This window comes from Triturus cristatus, chromosome 12 (assembly GCF_964204655.1).
Source record: "Triturus cristatus chromosome 12, aTriCri1.1, whole genome shotgun sequence".
Taxonomy (NCBI): domain Eukaryota; kingdom Metazoa; phylum Chordata; class Amphibia; order Caudata; family Salamandridae; genus Triturus; species Triturus cristatus.
In genome coordinates, this window is record NC_140595.1 from 233,337,663 (window position 1) to 233,361,644 (window position 23,982).

Sequence of the window (23,982 nt, forward strand, 5' to 3'; positions counted from 1 at the left end):
ACCCTGGAAGAAAGTCATGGTCAGAGAAAGGGGGTAATGGATCCAGATCCTTAGCAATCCTGCATTAATAGAGAATATCTGGTGAAGGTTATTTGTTTTTGACAATGGGAGACCCCTTCCCCATTACTAGTGCAAAGCTTCAGGATGTTCCAGAATAAGTTAATGTAGTCACTCTTTTTTATGGAAAAATTCCAATGTATTGCTTCCTTATTGGTTTTAAGATGCTTGTGCAAAAACAGAGGTGGATCAATCGAACCCTGTGAGAGAAAGAAAGAGCATCTAACAGCAAACATGTGTTTCACCCCCTCACATTGGCCTTCTGGACTGGGGCTTCCTCAGGGATGTACAATCGTGACAAGCAAAGCACAATATTCCAGTGTCCCGTAATATTGACATATTTACCTATTTACAGAAAGCAACAGGGCATGTGTTACAAATACATCACCCGGGATGGTGTAATGCCGTATAGTACATTAAAGTCATGTAGGAAGGGAAGGTGGAGAGAGTAGAGGAAAAGTGGAAGACCGTGGTAGGAGCAGTGACTAGTAGGGAAGGGTATGGCAAAGGAAGGACAAATGTGGGAAAAAATTTCAAATGGGAAGAAAAACAACAGAAAAGCACAGGCAAGATTGACAAAACGGGAAAAGTTCAGCGATTGGGAATGGCAGTTAGAAAGAAAGAAGAAAAGACAGAAAAAGAGAAAAGACAAAGGAGAAGGAGTAGATGTGGAATGTTGATGTTAAAATGGTGGCCAGTACGTAGAAAGATTGACGGTTAGTAGGGAAAAAGGCCAGGCGGTGTAGACACGTAAGTAGTGGCAGGAGTCATTGAAAGAATAAAAAAGAAGAAAGAAGAAAAGTGGAAATAAGAAATTGCGCTAATATCAGATTATATTGTGAGGAACATTACAGTCATCATGAATCAATAGCAAAGTAAATCATAGATATACATATGAGATTGTTGTGTCCAAAACATTATGTAATGTTCCATATAGGGATATAAAGAAAAACATATAACAAAGCAAAACCATTAGAACTCACTATACGTACAAAGGATTTGGTGCAGGTACTAGCGGATCATGTCTCTAACCTGTTCAGATCTTAATATTCATTCCGCATGGTCTGGTGATCTAGGAAATCAAAAGACTTCCGTTATGACTTCTATCTAGGTGACCTGTGTGAACATATCATTTTAATAGTGGTCAAGGCCTTTTTATAACAGATCGAGTCAGTCATGGGGAACCTTAGAGGGTGGTGGGCGTGTGAGACACTATTCTTACAGAAAATACTGTATCCCAAAGCATGGGATAAGGTGCACTGGTGCTCTCGTGGGCCAACCAGACCGCGCTTACCATAATGTGCACTAAAGCATATCATTAAATAGAGACGTGAACGAAATCCTGAAATCCTGTTAATGACTACATATATGTAATAACCTGTTGAAGAAGAAGTGTTTGAAATAAAGGTATTTACCGGATGGCCGGGAGTTAGAGGCTGGCCGCTCGAGGTGCCGGAGGACTGTCCTCTAGACAGAACAAGCATTGGCATAGCCAATAGGTCTCGCTTTTGGGACCTTCAAAGTATTTAGTTATGCAGCACAATATCCCTGGTGCAACCACATCAACTGTTGTGTGGCTAAACACTTATAAAGTCCCAAAGGCGAGACCTATTGGCTATGCCAATGCTTGGTGTGGTTGGTTGTGTGTGTGTGTGGTTGTGGGTGCGGGTGTGGTTGGGTGTGTGTGTGGTTGTGTGTGTGGTTGTATGTGGGTGCGGTTGTGGTTGTGGGTGTGTGTGAATGTGTGGTGTGTGTGTGTGTGTGTGTGTGTGGTTGTGTGTGTGTGGTTTTGTGTGTGTGTGGTAGTGTGTGTGTGTGGTTGTGTGTGTGTGTGTGTGTGTGTGTGGTGGTAGTGTGTGTGTATGCGGTTGTGTCTGTGTGTGGTTGTGGGGGTGTGGGTGTGGTTGTGGGTGTGGGTGGGTGTGTGGGTGTGGATGTGGGGATGTGTGGTTGTGTGTGTGGTTGTGTGTGTGGTTGTGTGTGTGGTGTGTGTGCGGTTGTGTGTGGTTGTGGGTGTGTGTGTGGTTGGGTGTGTGCAGTTGTGTGGGTGTGGTTGTGTGTGTGTGTGTGTGTGTGTGTGGTTGTGTGTGTGTGGTTGTGTGTGTGTGGTTGTGTGTGTGTGGTTGTGTGTGTGGTCGTGTGTGGTGTTGTGTGTGTGTGGTGTGTGTGTGGTTGTGGTTGTGTGTGTGCGTGTGGTAGTAGTGTGTGTGTGTATGTGGTTGTGTGTGTGTGGTTGTGGGTGTGGTTGTGGGTGTGGGTCCGGGTGTGGATGTGTGGTTGTGTGTGGATGTGTGGTTGTGTGTGATTGTGGTTGTGTGCGGTTGTGTGTGTGTGGTTGTGTGTGTGGTGTGTGGTTGTATGTGTGGTGTGTGGGTGTGTGTGTGGTTGTGGGTGTGTGTGTGGTTGTGTCTGCGGTTGTGTGTGGTTGTGTGTGTGTGTGGTTGTGTCTGCGGTTGTGTGTGGTTGTGTGTGTGTGTGGGTGTGGTTGTGTGTGAGTGTAGTTGTGTGTGGGTGTGGTTGTGTGTGGGGTTATGTGTGTGTGGTTGTGTCTGTGGTTGTGCGTGTGGTTGTGTGTGTGGCTGTGGTTGTGTGTGTGGTTGTGTGTGTAGTAATACTAAAAATCATCTCAAAATAAAGGAATGCAAACATCGAGTTTGTGGAAAGAGAAAGCATGTTGTAAGTCAAACGGGCGCAGCAAAGCATTAACACAACAACAAAACAAACAAGATCACTTAGCGAAGACTGAGTGCTGATAATGGAGTCACACAGCCCATCATCTTAAGAGTTCGATTGCAGCCAATGTGCATTCAAACCTATCCCCTCCTTGTGAGTTGCACCCCATATTTCATGAGTTGTAACTGCTGCACCCACCATAGCGCTTTGAGATCTAAAGCGCTACATAGGTCTAATCGATTAACCAGTCGCCAACATGCTGTGCTTTTAAAGAAAATGTGCCAAAAGTTTCCAGCTTCCTCATCATGTCCTCATGAAAGCGCCAACGAAAGGACTCCCTGAATGGTGCAACGGACATGAAGCAGCCGCTGCGATCAGAAATAAACACTGAACGTTGTCCAGTTTCACAGTAACATTTCCTTAATGTTCTTTAAGTCACAAAACAGTAATACTAAAAGCATCTCAAAATAAAGGAACACAAACATCGAGTTTGTGGAAAGAGGAAGCACATTGTAAGTCAAACGGGCGCAGCAAAGCATTAACACAACAACATGTTTTCTGATGTTTGATGTTCTTTGAACGAGAACATCAAAGGGGCGCCGTGAAAGGGATCGCGGGCGAAAGTGAAAGCGAGACCTAAAAAAAGGGGGTCCGCACTGGACCCGGCAGACCCGGCTATTTAGCTAACACTTACTTTGGTCTTGTATGGTCGCGAGTGTAGTCAACATGCGCATCAGTTGGCCAAGGCAGGCACCCTGTAGGGGGCGAGCCTTTTCTGCGCCGTGGATGGGCGAAGCATCGTGTTCCGGGTCATGGGGGCACCTAGTGGGAAGGGCGCCATCTTCGAGTGTTATCTTTAACCTAAATTGGACTGGCTGGTAACAAAAAGCGGTTTGTAGTGTACAATTGCACGTTAACATAATAGCCGCCCTTATTGAATGTCATATAAGGGCGTAGTGCATATTAGAGACAAGAGACAACTGTGACAGAGTCACTGTTGCAGTCGGAGAACTGTGGATGACAGGGTTATATATGGGATCAAGCCTATAAAGCGGCTGCCATCTTGAAATGTATGGGTGAATGGGAGGTCAAGTAGAGACTCCTCTATGTGTGATGTGATCTAGTAGCTAGGGCTATAGTAAATGTAGCTGTATGGACACGAGATATGGACACGAGGAGCACTCTCCCGTGAAACAGTGACCCCTATTTGAATTGATGATTTTTGCAACTTTTGACTTTACCAGACTTTTTTTTATTTTCTTAAACATATTGTTATGGCCATTTTGTATTTAAGACATTTGTACATGCATATTATTCAGTTATTTACTGTACATTCCATGATTATTGCTGAGGCATTTCCTATACATGGCAGTCAGGTAATACATCGCGGCACAAACCATTATTATTCCAGTTGTATTGCACACTCCCCGACTCATACCTGCCAGTTATTGTTCATTGCATCCAGATTTTCTATGGAAAATGTCTACCTCTATTTTACAGTCCCGTCTCGGTAAGTGGCTCCAGCCACAGACCAGGCTCGGTAATGTCGTTATCAATTTGAGCTTCTATTTTTGAACTTTTAAACAGATAACAAAACTTCGTGCAGAGGGGGTTCTGGAGCATCTCACTCTAGGGAAGTAATTTTTCAGTGAGAACTTTGAGCTACAAACACCAAAATGTGCTTACTTCTCAGGGGGGTCTTCTTCCTCTTATTAATCCCCATCTGGGTCTATTCCCGCTACCAACCAGGGGTCTGTGTAGTCCCTTTAGCATGCATTTGCGCTTGTAAATGCATGCTAAAGGGATACATGGGTTACCCACTGTCCCCCTCAGTCGCCCTTCCTGTATCCTGCTCTTGTTCAGGATTCTCCCTGGTTGTCAGAGCTTCTCTCCAAAGGTCTGCTGTGGGTCGCTTCTGAATGCCTCTCGATTCCTCCCAGCTTAAAGCTCTACTCTCCGCTCCAGACGAACTAATGACATCCCAATTCGAGCTAGCCACCTGTGGTCCCGAAAAAGACTTTCACTCTAGGGCTATCCTGCGTTTGGCCAGTTCCAATGCCAGGTCAATTAGTCTATTCCCCACCTCCTGTTTAGCCAGGCGTGTGAAAAGGCCAAGTAAGCAGGCTTCTATCGTGGGGGCGAACGCCCTACCCAGTACCTCCTTAATCTTGGCTAAAATCCCCTCCCAATATGTACGGATAATGTTGCAGCTCCAAGTCATGCAAAGCAGACAGGGGAAGATAGGTCGTATGCAGTCAAGCCAGACAGGCCTGAATGATAAGAATCAGTGCTCGTTCAGTTCTCGTAGCCCAGGTGTGCCGAAGCAGTGTAACATGTGCTCACTGCAACACAGCACAAGCAGTGCTGTCTCCATTCCAGGTTGAACTAGGACGTTCATTGAGGAGCAGAAAAAATTAAATCAGGATTTCCGCCACAAGTAGCAGGACAAGTGGGAGCCCTCCAAAAACGCTTCTCAACACAGAGTGTATGAAAGATGGTATAAGTCCAAAAATTGTCACAAAGGTGCGAACCAGACCAGAGCCGAAACACTTAAAAAAGTGCACTATTCCTTTTGTATCAGACATGTTAACAATACGGCGGACCAGCTCCCCAAAATGCAGCGGGAAGTTAGTGTGGAGTAGTGTCTGTATCTCAGACGAGGACCTTGCAACCTGGAGATCAAACATCTCTCTGGCTGAAGTTAAGGCCACATCCTTTTTTTAAAAAGCATGACTTTCAGTTTGGTCAAAAAATCAAACTGTATGTCGGAAACATTTATCAAAGGCCCTAGCGCTGCCTCCCTAACTGTACGGGCAGATGGAAACAGACCTTGTGTGCAACAAGTCACTATGCAATTAACTGTCACTAGATAAGCGGTGCCTGGTTCCATTCTGAAATGCCAAAAACCGGTCCTAGGAAGCTTGTTTCCTGTCCAGGGAAGGCATGGCTTGGCAGTTCGGGCTGGACTGTTCCCATGAGGCACAGGGTCAGACTGATTTGCATATGGCCATGTCTGAACTGGGGTGGCAGAGTGGGCTAAAGAACGGTGATGGATCAAACCCAGATCTCTTGACTGGGTGTGAGTGTTTGATTGGTTCTGATGCTCCGTCCATCACCACCCCCTTTTGTACCGCTTTGTTCGCCATAAGTTGGCAGGGTATGCTCAGACGTGAGTCCCTTGCTCACTTTGCCACTGGATTCAAGCAAGCCTGGCTGAAGACGGCTGAAATGCCAGAAACCGGTCCTAGGAAGCTTGTTTCCTGTCCAGGGAAGGCATGGCTTGGCAGTTCGGGCTGGACTGTTCCCATGAGGCACAGGGTCAGACTGATTTGCATATGGCCATGTCTGAACTGGGGTGGCGTAGTGGGCAAAAGAACAGTGATGGATCAAACCCAGATCTCTTGACTGGGTGTGAGTGTTTGATTGGTTCTGATGCTCCGTCCATCACCACCCCCTTTTGTACCGCTTGGTTCCATTCTTCAGCAACCTTGACCATAGCTCGCATTCAAGAGGAGCTTGAACATTGGATGAATCATGGCAGCTGGACAACCCTTCAGATAACAAGACAAGGTTGCTACTGAAGCATTGCAAGCCCCATTGAGCGAAATGTCCTTGCAGACTAAGGAGCCGCTTAAAGCATCCTCACATTCTGAACCACTAAGTAAAACCTCTGTGTGCCCATTCCTGCATCCAAACCGGAACAGTAATTCCCAATATTCATGCACAAAACCTTCCCCTAGCTCTTCATCTCTGCCTACCTGTTGGTATTGGAGAAAGTTTTGGAATTGGAAAGTTGTGACTGTTAGGGTGATGTAATCATGGATTATCCAGTCTGTGGAAGGTGTCTCAGCCACGGTGAAAGGTAACTGTTTTAATTTTTGAATGTGCAACATAGTATACCTTGCACCTCTGCATGCCATTACCATCTGTTTAATCATACTTAGAAAACAGACTAGTACTGTTGATGTACCGCCATGTCACATGGGCAGAACTGATTGTTTGTAAAGTACAGCTCAGAACTACGATCGGCCATAATTGTGACTGCTCATGTTGTAAAATAGACATGTCTTGCTGTATTTTGTCAATTGCAGAAGACAATATGTTGCCCAGTGAATAAATCCTGGATGACAATGTGGTCATACCATTGTCAGCCACAGCCAAAGCCTTTTCGAAATTTACCCTGTCGCTCTTGTCTAATCTCTCAGCAGCTTCCCCAAAGAGCCCAAACCCTTCTGTTGAAGGTTTGACTTGGCAAGGAACTCAGCGTGCCTATCACTCAATCACAGTGCCTAACTGTTTGTATCACACTTTTCAATCTTTTAGCTTGCGCCGTTTTCATGTTTTTATCTCTGCCCTCCTAGCTTCCGTTAAGCTGTCCCCGGTCCGCTATGGCTTGTGCTGCTTGAGCGGAGGGACTCGCTTTGCATAACGCTCCTACATCCTCCGGAAGTGAGTGCTTAATCTGTTAGTGCTCTAGACGCTGACGCCTCTCTTCCCCCTCCCTCCCTCCCTCTCTTCATAAACCAGGAAAGAGCGCAGACGCGTAGCCCAAACCCTGCTGCTGAAGGTTAGACGCTGCAAGGTACTCACGGCGCCTATCACTCAATCACAGTGCCTAACTATTTTTATCACATTTTTGAATCTTTTAACTTGCGCCGTTTTCATGTTTTTATCTCTCACCTCCTAGCTTCCGTTAAGCTGTCCCTGTTCCGCCACGGCTTGTGGCGCTTGAGCGGAGGGACTCGCTTTGCATAACGCTCCTACATCCTCCGTAAGTGAGTCTTAGTTGGTTAGCGCTCTAGAAGCTGCTGCCTCTCTTCCCCCTCCTTCCCTCTCATCATAAACCAGGAAAGAGCGCAGACACGCAGCGTCCGTGTGCAGCGGTGCACCGCCGGCGCGCTGCCGGCATGCCAAAGGCAAGCCTGTCTGCGCCCATCCACGCCTGGCTGCCGCTGGACGCCCAACCCCCTGTCCATTTTGCCCTCTGCCTCTCACCCTCCTCTATCCACCTGTTTACCTTCATCTTTGCCCATACCAATGGCAATCCTACGCGACTCGAGCAAAGAACGTAGGGCACGAAACTCGGCCAGCCCCCCTGAGAGGTTCACAATAACCCCCGCCAATATGTTCTCCCAAAGAAGACGCGGGAAACGTTCTAACTGAACCGCTCCCTCACCCCAAACTTTGCCCGACTAAACCCTGCAGGTTGAAATTTGGCTGACCAACCTAAACAATTAACTGGGTTATACTGTAAAGCCGTTCAATTCCAAGACATTCTCTTGAAATATGGAACCTGTTAGACTCCGAAAAGCCTGACTTATTTTCCCCTGACCGAAACCTGGCTCCATGAGTCTGACCTCCCTGATATCGCAATCACACTCCCCCCAGACTATCAGCTGATTAGACTGGATGGGAACAATAAGAGAGGTGGGGGCCTAGCAATTGCATTCAGGGCTGGCTCTAAGGTTAGCATACTGGAAACCTTTCTCTTGGAATAGGGAGAACTCTGTATTTTCAGAATGGAGAACTCTACTAAGGGAACCCGGAGAGGTGCCTTAGTCTACCGACCCCCCCCATGCACTTAAACTAACTTTACCAACCACCTGATGGAGACTGTTGCACCACATGTACTAGTGGCCGACAACTTGTTTCTAATCAGTGATTTCAATTTCCATGCCGAATTTTCATCCGACAACAACACGTGCCAGCTGATTTTCAGTCTTCACACTCTGGGTCTTCAACAATTGGTAACCGGGCGCACCCATTCAGGAGGTCATACCCTCGACCTCCTGTTTACCAACACCCCTCATATATTAAAGTGGAGCCCCCTATCCCAGTACTATGGTCAGACCATCATTTATTAAAATTATCTTTACAGTTTGTCACTACTCACAGCATCCCCAGCAATGAACAGAAATGGAGCAGACCCTGGAAGAAAGTCATGGTCAGAGAAAGGGGGGTAATGGATCCAGATCCTTAGCAATCCTGCATTAATAGAGAATATCTGGTGAAGGTTACTTGTTTTTGACAATGGGAGACCCGTTCCCCATTACTAGTGCAAAGCTTCAGGATGTTCCAGAATAAGTTAATGTAGTCACTCTTTTTTTATGGAAAAATTCCAATTTATTCCTTCCTTTTTTTTTTCTTTTTTTTTATTGTCAAAAAGAAAAGATATTATAATTATACAATGCAAAATAATACATATAGCATTATAACGTTTTATGGGAGAGAAAAACAAAAAGCAGAATGCAGTAATCTGTCGTTTAATTAAATCAAAAGACAGAAAGCATGTAGGTAAACAAAACTAGTAGGCGTGAATATAAGATCAAGATCCAAATCAGAAATCGTAATCCATAACCTACATTCTTGGTTGGCTCAGTGACCTTAATAGGCATTAATTTCATTTATATATTTGCTTTGTTTGTTTTAAACATGATAGATAGCTTAAAGTGTTATTAGTCTAAGACCCCCCATATAGATCTGTATTTTAGGAGAGCCCGAGCTCCCCTATTCTTAGCCAGAGCTTTCTCCCTTTCCCCAATTTCTCTGAGAGCTGACCACCATTCCATCTCTGTAGGAGGTTTGGTAGAGATCCATGCTCTAGCTATTACTAAACGTGCAGTAACAATCATTATAGACAGTAAGGGGGAATTCAGTCGTACACATTCTTCCTTATAACCTAGCATCCGTTCTGCAGTTGACAATCTTATATTCATAGCAAATCTATCTGATATTGTCACCAAGATCTTATCCCAAAACCCCTTCAACAAGGGGCAAAGCACAAACATATGGATAATATCTGCCGCGTCTTGACCACATATAGCGCAGTTCTGACGCAAGTCTTGCTGGGGGGTGTAACTTAAATTCCCAGTTGCAGACCATTGAGCAATTTTTTCAGGTGTATAATAGAGACAACACAATGTCCGAAATTGCTGAAGCTGAAGATTAGTAGAGTGTACCGAGCGGGAGATATAGTCAAAAGCCAGCTTTAACCGATCACTTGTGTAATAGCCTCCCCCAAATTCTCACTCCATTTAAGTGCTAGTTTTTCGCATCCATCTGCTCTATTCTCACAGAGGATTTGATATGCCCTACTAATAGTAGCATATAGATTCTGGCCATAAATAAGTTCCCACATACTGGCCTCCTTAACCAGCCGTATTCATAAACTCCTAACCAAATGATCTTTAATTTGCAAATACTTTAAAAAAAAGGTTTGTGGGATATTAAATGTTATAGAAAGATTCTCAAATGATTTTAGGCCATTACAATCAAACAGTTGTCCCAGTGATTGTACGCCATGTTTAGCCCACTGAAGGGCAATACTATCTTGATAAATGCCAGGAAACATTGGATTACCCCACATAGGAAATCTACTATGGATTACAGGAAGAGAGAGTCTGAGTTCAAGATTTTTCCATATATAAACCAAATCCCGTATCGTCTTAAACTTAACATGTTTAAAATAATTAGGATCATGAATACGATAGAGAAATAATTTGCTTTCGGCCCCTAGAATCAACCAATGCCAATACTGCACCATTTCAGGATGTAAAAGACTCCGTAGACGGTCTACAAAAGCTGAGAGATAATAGGATGTAAGATCAGGTAAATCTAACCCTCCCTGATTATAAGGGAATTTCATTAATGCTATAGCCTTCCTTGCCTTCCGGTATCCCCAGATAAAACTACAAAAAATTCCATCTAATTTTTTAAAGAAAGCGTTCGGGATGCGTAATGGAATTGACCTAAACAGATAAAGAAATTTAGGAAGAATATTCATTTCGATAAGATTGCATCTGCCCAAGATGCTCAGAGGTAGCTTATGCCATGCTTTTAATTGTTTTTCAACTTTATTTAGTAAGAAAACATAATTCAGCGAATGTATTAGTTTAATATTAGAAGAAATTTGGACCCCTAGATAAGTAGCCTTCTCACAAACGCCTTCAATCAGATCATGCAATTGAAAATTAAGCAAAACTTGCGTTTTGCTACGGTTGAGCTTATAGCCGGAGAATTGACCAAACTTTTTGGCCTCCAGAGTGATTTGTTCTATAGTCTCCTTGGGTTTTATAGTAAACATAGCTATATCGTCGGCGTATGCCGTCAGTTTAAGGAGACGGTGCTCGATGTTGAGCGGGGAGATTGCTTTATTAGCCAGTAGTGTTCTAATAAATGGCTCAATATAAAGAGCGAATAAAAGAGGTGAGAGAGGGCAGCCCTGCCTCGTACCACGCCTTATAGGAAAAGGATTGGTATTAATATTACAATAAAGCAATTTTGCCTTCGGATCTTTATACATAGCAGTTATTAATTTTAGAAAATTTTCTTTAACCCCACACGCCGAAAGTGTCGCCTAGAGATAGTCCCAGGCCACCAGGTCAAATGCTTTTTCAGCATCCAATAAAATCATGCCAAATTCGATTTTTAGTTTCTCAGCAGCATCAAATGCAGCTATTGTTGTATTAACATGGGCAGTTGTGTCTCTCCCAGAGATAAAGCCGTGTTGTTGAGGAGAAACCAAATTTGTCATCATTGGGGCTAACCGGGTGGCCAATATCTTGGCAAACACCTTTGCATCTGTATTAATTAAAGAGATTGGGCGATATGAGGCTCGTTCTTCAGGATCTTTGCCTTTTTTTAAAAAAAAGATGATATTAGCAGTATTCCAAGAAGCTGGTACTTGACCCGAACTAGCAATTTGAGATATGACATTGCATAGTGCAGGAACTAAGAGATTTTTAAAACGTTTATAGAACTCCGCTGGAAGAGCATCATCTCCTGCAGCTTTGCCTAAAGTAAGCCCCCCAGACTATCAGCTGATTAGACTGGATGGGAACAATAAGAGAGGTGGGGGCCTAGCAATTGCATTCAGGGCTGTGGTCCTTCTTCAGTCCCAGCGCCCTAGGTACAAGGGGTACCCTTTACTAGGGACTTATAGGAGTTGCTGAAGGTGTGCCCACTGTTGTACAGTTTTAGGGAAAGAACACTGGTACTAGGAACCTGGTTAGCAGGAATTCAGTACACCTCAGTTGAAGTTGAATCAAAAACCAGGTAAAATTGAGGGTGGGGTATGCAACATGAACCCAGTTTCCCACATAGTGACTTTGTGAATCCAGACTATTGGTATACAATTCTAGTTTAAGCATACACCTTCCATTTCTAGGTAGTTCTTCAGTTGAGTTGTGTTATTGTTTGTTACACCATGTCTTGTTAAGAGGGTGTTGTTTCATTGCATCAAGAGTTGTTGCTAATTTGTGTCTACTTTAATTTCAGGTCCTCTTATTGCCACCACTGTGTTTTCATTAAGAGCCAAAGAGCAGGCTGAGTCTACCAGAAAGGGTAACCAGGAGTCCAAGAGAAGACAAAGCATGGATTATTCTTTCAGTAAGTGAGATGTAGATATGATGTGCGAGACTGCCTTCCCCACAGTCACTATGCGGTCAGCAGATACACCATTTGGTACATCTGTAGTAGAAATACACTTTCTTTTACATACTTTTTTTTCTACCTGCCTGATGAAGTCAGACACCAAGCAAGGAGGTTGCATTTTCTGCACATTTTAAGATATACAGGCTGCATCATTTCTAATTTACTACATGCTCTTATTAAAGAAGAGGGTTATATCCAATTTCCATTCACCTGTCCAACTTCAACTATATCGGTGTCCTTAGTCATAGGAGAAGTAACTGTGGGAAACCTTTCCAGATTTTCTTGACCTGATCAATAAAGCAGCTGTAAGAGGAGTGTGACAAGCCTCCGGTTTAGCTTTCTGGCATCAGCCTCTGAAAGTATTACTCAACATGCGTTTCACCCTTTACAACTTCATTCAAAAGTATTAGACTTTTGGCAAATTTGCTTTGGAGTTTTCCTCAGTTTGCTTTGACCCTGCACATGAGAATAAGGGCCTAATTTAGAGTTTGGCGGATGAGGTTACTCCATCACAAATGTGACAGATATCCTGTCTTCCGCATTTCAAGTTTCTTTAGGACATAATGGAATTGTAATACAGCGGATTGGATATCCTTCACATTTGTGATGGAGTAACTCGGTCTCCCAAACTCCAAATCAGGCCTCTAGTCAAAGAATTTTCAGCATCAAACATTTTCTCTTTGCCACACTATAGGAAGTAGGATGGAGGGAGACATTGGTTATCTGACTCCTTGTTACTGGCAAACACAGACTGGTAATACATACTGACTTTCTCAAGTTAAATGGGTTCCTGAATGTAAATTTTCTTTATAAGAGTTACAATTTCCTTTCAGTCGTTGTTCAAAATTAAATGCGGATAGTAAAAACTGCCATAAAAGTGCAATGATAATTATCATACATGATAAAATGCAATTCAAATAAAATATAATCGATAAAAAACCCTTCATAAACCAGCTCAGTAATACATCACATGAAATAAATAAACAACCATATGCACTATACAATTGCTTACACAATACATTTCCTTAAATAAATAGCTTTCAGAATTAAAAGTCAACATTAAAACATACAAAATGATCATTTAGTGCAGACAGAACCATCAGTTCATTTTTAGGATTTCTTATATTCTGTGCGATTAAAAAGGGGTTTTAAATATTGGCATCGCAATTCCTTATAGAACTTGCAAAACAGAATAAAGTGCTGTGTGCATTGTTTACTCGTCCCATAGCATGGGCAAGGAATCTTATCAGGGAGGCATTAATTTATTTTCAGAAATGTAACCAAATGGTTAGCTATGCCACATCTAAATCTAGATAGAAGAAACTAATATTGAATGTTATTTATATATATCAAATACTCCTGGCAGCTCTCCCTATCTATCAAAGACATGTGAAGGGAAACCGTAATTTTTCTAATCTCGTCACATAATCTAAGTTCAGACCTATGTTGTAGAAAAGTGACCTTGATGAGATTCTTAGTTAGTGATAAGATCTGGGATAGCTCTACCCCTACTGGCAAATTAAATATAGAACTAAACATAGGGACTTTATGAGCCAACCATGGAATACGAGAAACATAATCCAATTTTAAACAATCAAGTATAATCAATTTTGTAATGCTGGTTTCTTCTTTCAACCATGTTGAGAGCCAAAGAAACAATGGTTTCATCAAAAGAAGGTCCTCTAGATAATATCATTCCACCTCTTTATGTACAATCAAAGACGAGGAAGAAACTGGCAAACAGAGCAGCCGTTTAAATAAAGAATTTTCTTTGACTTGAAGTGAATTGCTAATAGAGTAACCCCACAGTCCAGCCCCAAATGTGGCAATAGACAATCCTTTGCCCTATTAGACCTCAATCATTTCCTTGATGGGGTGCTGAACCAATTTAGTTGAAAACGTAAAAATCTCCCAACAGTTTTGGCTCATTTTTGGTTTAGCATTTGAAATCTGTTCCGTCCATGAGCCAATGCTGGTAAATCTGACCCCCAAATAACAGAATGTATTCACTCTATTAATTAATGAGCTGTCAATATAAAAGGGTCTTCATTTACTTGATTGATATCCACATTCCATTGTGAAGGTCTTAGTTTTATTAATTATCATATTTCTAGATGCCATAAACTCCCTGAAGGCTTCTATCACTTTCCGCAGTGCTCTATGGGGGTCCTAGATATTAATACGGCATCATCGGTGTATAGTAACACTGGACTGGAGTGCCCAGAAATAGGGGGTGCATCTGCCTGTACATCCTGTAAAGCTTCGTCTACCCCAATAATAAAAAATGAAAATAATAAAGGCTCTAGTACGCAGTCCTGTCTAATTCCTTTCCCTACTCTAAAAGTATGTGAGCATTCACCCTGGGGACCATATTGGACTTTGCTTGATAAATTCTCATAGAGCCGGACCAAGAAACAGAAATTTGCCAAGGGAGCGCCTAGTCAAATCAAAGTTGACCATAAGATGGAATGATTAACCAGGTCAAACTCACTACTAAGAATTGCAAAGCAGAGATAAAGAGATCCTGGCTTATCCCTAGGATATTTCCTTATTAACAAGTCTAGGTTAACACATTACTCCATTGTCCCTAGACCCCTCCAGAATCCATATTGAGCCAGTAATAAAATAGAATTCTCCCGAGCCCATTCCTCCAACCTCATTAACAAAACCCTGCTCATCACTTTTACAGAAGAATCCAGGATGGAAATAAGGTAATAACATTCAAGGTCCAATTTGTTACCCTTTTTAGGTCGAGCCTAGACAGCGCATGCGCTGTCATAAGACCTATAGTAAACAAAATATGGAGGGTAATTTCTCCTGCGGCTTGCCATTGGTTAATTCTGGCATTGCTCTTCTGTGGCTTATTGTTGGCTGGCGATCCGTCCTGTCATTTCCGTTTTCTACCGAGGCAGTTTACTTACACTGTACTTGTTTATTAGTTCCTTTGTGGACTACTTATTTTATTTCGCCACAGCAGATGCTTCATAGCTTTGACATACACGGGCGCTGCGCATTATGTATAGCACAGCGCCCGCATTCATAATAACAACATGAGTGCCGTGCTTTAAGTGTAGCTCAGTATTATTTCTTTCTTTCGGAGCAGTTTTTACGAGCACTGCTCATGCTGCGTTATGTTATGCCGCCTCACAGACTGCGTCTCACCCACTGCCCTCTGTGCCGTGCCATGTTGGATGCTCTCGCCCTTTGCTGTCTGCTCTCTCTCCTCCAGGAGGGCCGAACCCTGCCGCTCTACCCCAGACACAGCACAGTGTCCTCCCGGCATTGGGCCGCCGGAAGGCCCGAGGACATGGGTCTCGGCGTGGACTACAATGACCTCGTCAGAGCAGACCCGCGGCATCAGTGCCTGCACATGAGCCAGCCCTGGAGCAGCGGGCACAGCAAATTGGCCGCGCTGGATGACGAAGCCACTTTAGGATCCGGGTGCGCACTGCTGCCTCGGGACCCCCCAGGCCTGTCTTTTCCAAACCAGCATCTCTTCCACTACATCAAAGCATTTACAGCTGCTGTAAACTGGGCTTCGCCTGCAGGAAAAACAAGCATTGGCATAGCCAATAGGTCTCGCTTTTGGGACCTTATAAGTATTTAGTTATGCAGCACAATATCCTTGGTACAACAACATAAACTGTTGCATGGCTAAACACTTATAAGGTCCCAAAAGCGAGACCTATTGGCTATGCCAATGCTTGTTTAGAAAGGGCCCTCCTTTCCCTTTAGCCCAATGCTGAGACATGTAGCCTTGTATACAGGCTCTTCAGCTGCTTGTATTTTCATACACAGGATGCGTGTGACCTGGCCTCAGGACGTTTCTAAACCCCCATTCCACTGGCAGAATCCCTTTTATTTGTGAGAATGGTACTTTTAATCTCTCATCTGAGGAGCACAGAACTTGACAAAATAAACCTGTCTATTGTCTAACTAACTGCAAATGTAAAACACTTTTGTGCTTTGGAGGTGGATAAAGCACATCAGAAGAATCTAACATGCATTAACAGCAAGTTGAATCTTTAAAAACACCCCAAGCACATTTTCTTTAATCACTAAAAACATTTCAAACATGTAATTTCAAGTTCCTGATGTCTATTTAAAAATATTGCCACTTTCAGCGACTTCTGAGCTCAGTTACAATTTGATATGTGGGAAAAGACTGGACATTTATTTTATTTTTAATTTATATGATGCATAAATAGTAAACCAAAATGTTCTTGTCATGCTATGTGTTGATGATGTTAATTTGTTATTCTCGTAAAATAGGCTCTTGACCTTTAAAGTGAAAATTATTATAAAAGCATGACATCACTTCTTGTGACGTCAATTCACGTGACATCAGTGTGATTTGCATTTGATAATTAGTTCCCCAATATTTTCCTTTGACATTGTGCCCTTCTTTTCAAGCAACAGTGTTCATGGCTGACTCCTTTCCTTACCCCTGTGAGGACAGCCTTCGGGGGTTGTTTTTGAGGCTCACTAATGATGTGGGGTGGTCCTCGCGATACAGCAGTGACAATAGCGCACCTCCCCCCGCTGTGACCACTCGGGCCTGTGTAGGAGCCTGCGGTTACTCTAGCTAACGGGTAGGCGCTCAATTACCTCTACTCTCAGCGGAGGCAGGCTGTTCGTGTACACGCACACCGCTCGCCTGTCAGAGGAACACGCTGGGCTGAGGACGGTGATTAGTGAAGGCAGCAGGGACGGTGGAACATGGGTAACCTCCGCCGCGACTTGATACCAGCGCAGCGCCTCTTCAGAAACCTGCATTATACATGCAGCAGAGGGAAAGGCTGCTAACCATGATCAGCATCATGATAGGCCCGAGGAGCGGCGGCGGGTGGCGTGCGCCGACATCCCAGCCCTCAGGTTCGCAACCCAAAACATGACGTGGGCAGCAGCCCCTCGGGCGGCACGGTTGGAGCACAGTGAGAGAGGGAGTTCTGAAAGAGAAGGGAAAGAAAACAAGCACAAGCGGTAGCAGGGGGAGGGGAGAGAGGAGGGGGCCTGCACGATACACTTGCGGCCGCTCGCTCCCGCAAGTAAATCGCCAGACGTGCACGCGTTGCCATTGAAGGCAATGGAACGCATGCACGTTTTTGGCTGAAAAGCCAAAGCGATTGGTAAAGGTCTTTTGTCTATGCGTGCTGCGTAGGCGAGACCTAAAAAAGGGTCTCCAGGGACGAGTAGTACTAGGTAAGTGTCACTGTCTACAGTTCGACTTCACTTTGGTCTAAAGGATCTTTCAGTTTCAATGAAATGACGACAGCACGACGTGCGTGCTGATCGTCATTTCACAGAAACGGTGGGGGGGGCCTCGGGAGCTGGGGAAGCTCTTCCCCAACTCCTGAGGCTTTAGGGGAGAAAAAGAAATCCCTCTGGTGCCTGCACCAGAGGGATTTCCTGTGCCATGTTCCAGGACGCCGGGAGCCATTCTGCGCACACAAGCACTGTTGCACACGACGGCTCCTGGCCGTCGTGCGCACAGAAGGGGTTAAAGATTCCTGAAAGAGGTTGGAGAAAGCAAGTAAAATGGTGCTTTCCCCCTTTGGGCAATCCATCACAAACTCAGGCGGCCAATCTCTTACTGCTAGCAATATTTCATATCTATATGTTAAGTTCTCCAAAAGAGACATTTAACTCTTCTTGAGATGTCCCCTTCTATTTGAAGTGTAATTTCATACAGTCTATGCAGGACACTAACTCTCGTATCTGGTGTTTCCACTGTAATGTGTTCATTCAATACTGCTGTCACCAGAAAATCCTTCAGGTCCTAGCGAGCTATTGTTACTTCTGCCGCGCTGTCTAGCATTGTCAGAGCCCATTCCCCATTCAGAAGCTGAGTCCTCAGTAACCTTGGCATTTCTAATTTTTAAGCCAGCTACTTTCTTCTTTTGAAGTGAGGTTTTGCTTTATTTTGCTCTTCTTGTTTGATAATGTAATCTGAAGTGCGATGTGTTTCCTTGTCTTTGGTCGATCTTCAGTCTTTTGTTCTGATCGTCTGTCCCTCTCCGAGTTTTTGATGAACCCTAGAAAGAACAAAAGGAACGTGTATCAGTGTCCTGATACCTATCAGTTTTTCTAATGTTATCACAATTCCTGAGGTTGTACCTCTTTTCAGAGGACTCCCGTTGGGGAGACCCACCCCTTGGTTGTGAATTCTTTTCTGAATTGTTATTTTTATAATATTTGTTTTCCCATTTCTTTTTAGAAGAATTGGGAGCTTGCTTTGTGTTGTCTTTGTCAGGACTACCCGCCATTTGTGGCTTCTCTGCTTTGGTTCCCAAATTTGCTTCCTATTTCTAGGTGCTATTTCCCTTAGGCGGCTTTGTATGGCCATCGCTGCTGCCTCCCCATTTATATTGCTCAGCATGATTGTAGAAACTTGGGCAAAATTACCCATCAGTTTCATTCCCAAGTCCAGGACAGGTCCTGCCCCGTACTCATTCTGTATTTGTTTCAAAACATCTGGAACAACTGCTAAGGAAGGAGTACTGTGTATTCTGACGTAAATGGCAGCAAAGATTGTTTCCCAAGTGGTACAATACTCGATCGAGAAAACCATCCCCATTGGCAAGCAAATGGTTAGCATTCTATGTTTTTCCTATAGACCCTTATGGGGAAATACTGCATCCAGCTGTGCAGGTTTTTGTGCTATCCAGAACGGAATTTGCTCCCGTTTGGAACGAATTGTCCCTAATACTGATTTCAATGTCTGTGGGTTAAATATAGATGTGGTCTGATGTGGACCAGCTGGAGCATTTCTCGCAGGTTGGACTGTCAATGTTCGCATGACAAACTGGACAATGTGTCTGTATAGCCTTACTATGTCTTTGAATATTTTACGTACTTCATCCACTGGTAGTTTATCTATCTCGGGATATGGAGTGTATGTCGCTAAGACCAGCCAGGTCAGCCCTTCTATGCTAAGCAGACCGAGTCTCACGACAGATGTTGTGTGTGGGAGGCTGCCTTTACACCAGCTTTTATGCTGCTGGTAAGTTAACAGGACTTCAGTGTCTTTGTATGGAATGTATTCATCTTGTTGTTCAACTACAATGTATGCGTGAAACAATTTAGTCACCGGATCTGCAGGTGGGAACTGAACCCAGGAATAGAATATCTCTGATCCCACACACCTCGTGTGCCTCAATCATGAAGGTAACACAGGCACCTGTTGCAGGTACGCCGTGTTCTAACAATTTCATAGTAACTGCATGTCTGCAGTTATCTGTAATGTTGAGAGCGTTTGCATCTTCGTCATCCCCCCAGCCCGAACCACTTGCGTTGTCAAGCATTCTAAAAAGGAGAAGAGTAAGTTTTGAGGTAGGGTTTTGCACAATAGGTGGAACCGTTTATCCTTACAAGCTTGCTAAACCTTCAGCCAATACACAGAGTATATCTGCCTAGCTGAGGCGGATTTCCCCTTCCCACTTCAGATGTCTCTGAAAAGGTGTGAGTAGGGCTTTCTGAGAAAGCACGACTGAACTACTTAGATTTTTACTGTTTATATAAGAACAAAACCAACTTTGGGTGCGCCATGTCGTGTTGTTCCTAGGAATCCTCAGTACCTGCACGTTTTGGATGACCTAAACTGAGGGCTTCGTGTCCCAACCGCTTCTGGACACCCCCACAGAATATGTCAGCTGTTAGACCATCTAGCTCTACAGTGCCACTAGCACCCCCCTGTATCCTACAGTGGTGAAGTTAGTCTCTGCCAACCACTGAACATGACAACCCTGATTCCTCAGGGATCGTGGAAAACAGTAAGGTATGTTTCGCTCAAACACTCTTGCTTGCTTTCTCTCAGAGAACACACAGGATGGCAACTAGGACGTTTCGATAAGAATTTATTGTTCCAGCAACAGCCTTGTGTAAAACGAATGTGCTGCAACAATCAGGAGACAGAAGCATACAAGAGAGATTGCTAGTACCAATGTGGTGAATAGTAGATACATTTCTGCCATAGTGCTAATAGGATAAACAGAAACAGTTCAGATAAAAATAGTAGCACTTGCACATTCCTAAAATGCGCCCTAAGTATTTTGGTAAAATGTACCTAGCCTAACTTGGATCTGTAGGTGTATGCATGGGCAGGCAAGAAACCCCTAGGGATGAACCAGCCCCTTCACCTGATGCTTTAAAACAAAAGACCCCGTCTCTGCATCGAGGATGACAACCCGCAAGGGATGTCAGAGACTGCTGCTTGTCGGAGATTCGGTATGCAGGACCCCAGTTTCAGCTTGGAAGGATTTTTCCTCTAATTTGTAGGGGGGAGTTAGGGTCTTTTATACTAATATGGTCACTCCAGGATTTTTTCTAGAATCAATATGTTTTTAAAAGTGGTGACCCTTATACAGAATTAATCTGTCGTGCCTGGGGACATGTTTATGTACATCTGAAAGAAACACGTTAGTTAGATTCCTCACCTTAGAATATCCCTAGGCATCAGGCTGGATCCGGAAAGATTTTTCGTCAGCAATACCCCATACGCGTCGCTAGGCGTCGTCTGCGGCTCCGCGTCCGTCGTTGGCGTCGTGCGCCGGAATGACGTCGTCAGAGTACTTAGACACCGCCCTCGCGCGCTGACGTCAGTTCTTGTACATGGCTTCTTTTTTCCGCGCCAGACAGCGCCGTTACGGGAAGAGCTTACCCCTTAGTCATTTTTTGACTAAACTTTTTTGACTCTTTTTGGTCTACTTGTCGACTCGACTCTGGTGCTGGTAGGATGCCTGGGTTTAAAGCCTGTGACTCCTGTCACCGACTGATGTCGGTGACGGATCACCATCGCCGGTGCCTTTACTGTCTGGGGCCCGACCAAGATGCGGAATCGTGCCTCGACTGTCAGGCCTTGACCTCGAAGGCTAGGCGGGAGCGGTCCCGTAAGCTTCTCGAGCTTCGACACTATGCTCCGCGCCGTTCAAGGTCCCGGTCCAGGAAGAGGTCGAAGGACCGGTCGCGGAGCCACAGCCACCATCACCACTCGTCGGGTTCGAAGTCTTCGGGTAAGTCGAAGCACTCAAAGAAGTCTAAGAGGCGACACTGCTCTTCGGACTCCCCTCGCCGGTCGCGCGACTCTGTCGAGGGTCAGGGTGGTCCCACCCCCGCGGCTCCGTCGGAGCCGCAGGAGCCGCGTCCGTCCCCATACCCGCCGGTCCCTGGGACTGACGCGACTCTGGCGGAGATCAGTGCCTTTCTCTCGGCCATGAGAGGCCTGGCTCCACTGTCGACGCCTGCCGGCGTGCCTACGGGCCCCGCGGGCTCGACTGGGCGTCCTCACGAACCGGCGGCTCCAGCCCCGGCGCCGTCGACGACTTCAGTCCCGACGCCGCAGGTCCCCGAGGGATCCAGGCCTGGATCTCTGCTGGCGCCGGTCGACCTCACGACGCCTCCTCCGCCGGCACCGACACCGGTTCCACCTCCGGCGCCGTCTCCGGACGACGCCGTTCCCCGGTTCAGCCCTGGTCTGGGCCTGGCGCCGGTGCAGCGCCGTCCGACGCCGCACCCGACGCAGATGGATGAGCATTTCATCTACCGCCGGGCTCCGGTTATTCCCCCTGTTTATCAGGAATCGGATGACGGGGCGACTGGGAGGGGTCTGAGGACCCTATGGGCAGGCAAGCCCATTTATCACAGGACTGGGCAGACGAACTGATTACCGAGCGGAAAACAATCTAGGCTCATCCAACCCTGCGGACTACCTATCGAGACATCCGATGGCTGCAACTAAAGCAGAAGAAGAGGATGCTGAGGACACTGAGGAATACGTCCGATTCATAGCAGAAAGGTCCCGACCACTTCCGATGAGCCTTGAAGCTATCGTGGAGGCCACCCGGAATGATCAATGCCTGCAACTGACCATTGTCTGTTCATTCGAACAACTGGCGCCCCATTCAGTCCACAATGACCCAACGGACGCCCCAAGCGAAGCCCATCCTAGAATCAATCATGCGGATCAAGGACAAACTTTCTGTCAACAGCAGTGGTTGCCTACTCAGAGGTGATCCCATCAAGCCTTGCTCAACAAGCCGTAGACCTCGCGCACAGAGGGCACCAAGGCATGGTAAAAACAAAGAGTCGGCTAAGAGCAAAGGTGTGGTTCCCGGGGTTGGACACGATGGTCGAGCAGACAGTCAGAATGTGCTCATGGTGCCAAGTATCAGGCCAACCGGATCGTCCTCACCCCGTCATCACTGAAGACAACCCCCGGTGACCGTGGGAGTGCGTTAGCGTTGACTTTGGGCATCTTCTGGATGGGCGCTACGTCCTCATGGTTATCGATGATTATACAAAGTACCCCGAGATTGACATAGTGGGAAGTCACGGATGTGATCACCAAAATGGAGAAAACAATTGCAACTCACGGGATCTTTGAGGTGGTGAAGACGGATAACGGCCCACCTTTTCAGGGACAAGAGTTTGCGGACTATCTCAAGTCTTGGGGCATCAAACATTGGAAAATAACACCACGCTGGCCCCAAGCAAACGGGGAAGTAGAGAGGTTCATTCATACTCTCAACAAGGTCATTCGCATCGCTCATGCTGAGGAAGCCCCTCTGGAAAGAGCCATCTACAGTTTCCTGAGGGAATACAGATTGACGCCTCATCTCACGACTGAGAGGGCACCGGGACCAGCAAGCATGGGTCGAGTGGTGCGGGACACTATTCCTCATCACCCAAACTGGGCCCCTTCCCAGATTGACGATACAAAAGTCCTAGCCAAGAGGACCAGTACCAATGACCATGCCAGTGTCAACCGTAGAGCGAAGACGTTGACTATTCGACAAGGAGTCGTGGTCTATGTCCGAGACAGGCACCCAGGGAGCAAATTCCAACTCCCATTCGAACAGTGTCCTTGTACAGTGACTCGCCGGACAGGCACGATGATTACAGCTCAGAGGAGAATAGAAGAACTCACACAGAATATATCATTTTTCAAAAAAGTCAATGCAGGGACTCCCAACATTCCATCCCAGGGTAGCATGGAGGCAGGCCCAAGTCAGCCGATGGCGGATGAGGAGGCAGAAGATGGACAAGGAACTGTTCCTATGGTTGATCAGGACAGGTCTGACCAAGCTGCACCATCACCTTTCGGAAGTCCGAACGGACGACGATTCAGTGCCACAGTAAGAGCTCCGGAGGGCAGAGTCTCGCAGGAAGTGACTCCACCCCTATCGTCATCACGGGGAGATCATGCCAGATACTGCCTGCGGGGCAATCCTGCTCCCTCTTCCCGTCTGGCAGGGTTCAAGGTGTGACAAGCTAAAGACTGGCAACAAGCCGCGTCCTGTGGCTGGGTAGGAGCTGAGAGCAGACGACCTGACCAGAACTGGTAACAGATCCACCTGTTGATGTTTTGTTCATGTTTTATAAAGGTTGGAAGGAATGTAATGTTTACCGGCGGGGTAGCATTTCAGCCTACCCGCAGCCTGAATTAACGTAGTGGCGTTGGCGCATGACGCCACGCGCATTTGGATAAAATAAAGAGGCAGGGCCCCGTAGTCTCAGTCGGGACCGCGCCATAGTACTAAGCACACGTGTGGTGTAATTATTTAGAGGCCGCAGCGCGCGATATGCAAAGCACGCGCTGCACACAACTTTACAGGCGACATGGGGACCTGCTGTATGTGAGTAAATCGAGGTTTGACTTGAACTACAGATTGCATATTGTTGTGGTCAGCAATTAAAATAATGCTTCATGGAAATCATGTTTAGAAGAGAGAGGGGGTGACGCATAGGGTGACGGGAAATAGAGTCGCAACCTAAGAAGCTTGTGGAAATGTCACAGGTGATCATTATAAATAAAGCATATTG

At 45.5% G+C, this 23,982-nt stretch overlaps 1 protein-coding gene across 1 annotated transcript in view; it reads left to right on the top strand.

Annotated features, from left to right (window-relative positions):
- LOC146775775 (uncharacterized) overlaps positions 1 to 23,982 on the top strand; it is a 314,322-nt gene that overhangs the window by 77,726 nt on the left and 212,614 nt on the right. Inside the window, exon 3 of the mRNA XM_085636909.1 lies at positions 12,007 to 12,117. Coding sequence (XP_085493035.1) covers positions 12,007 to 12,117 — 111 coding nt within the window. The remainder of the gene's footprint in view (positions 1 to 12,006; positions 12,118 to 23,982) is intronic.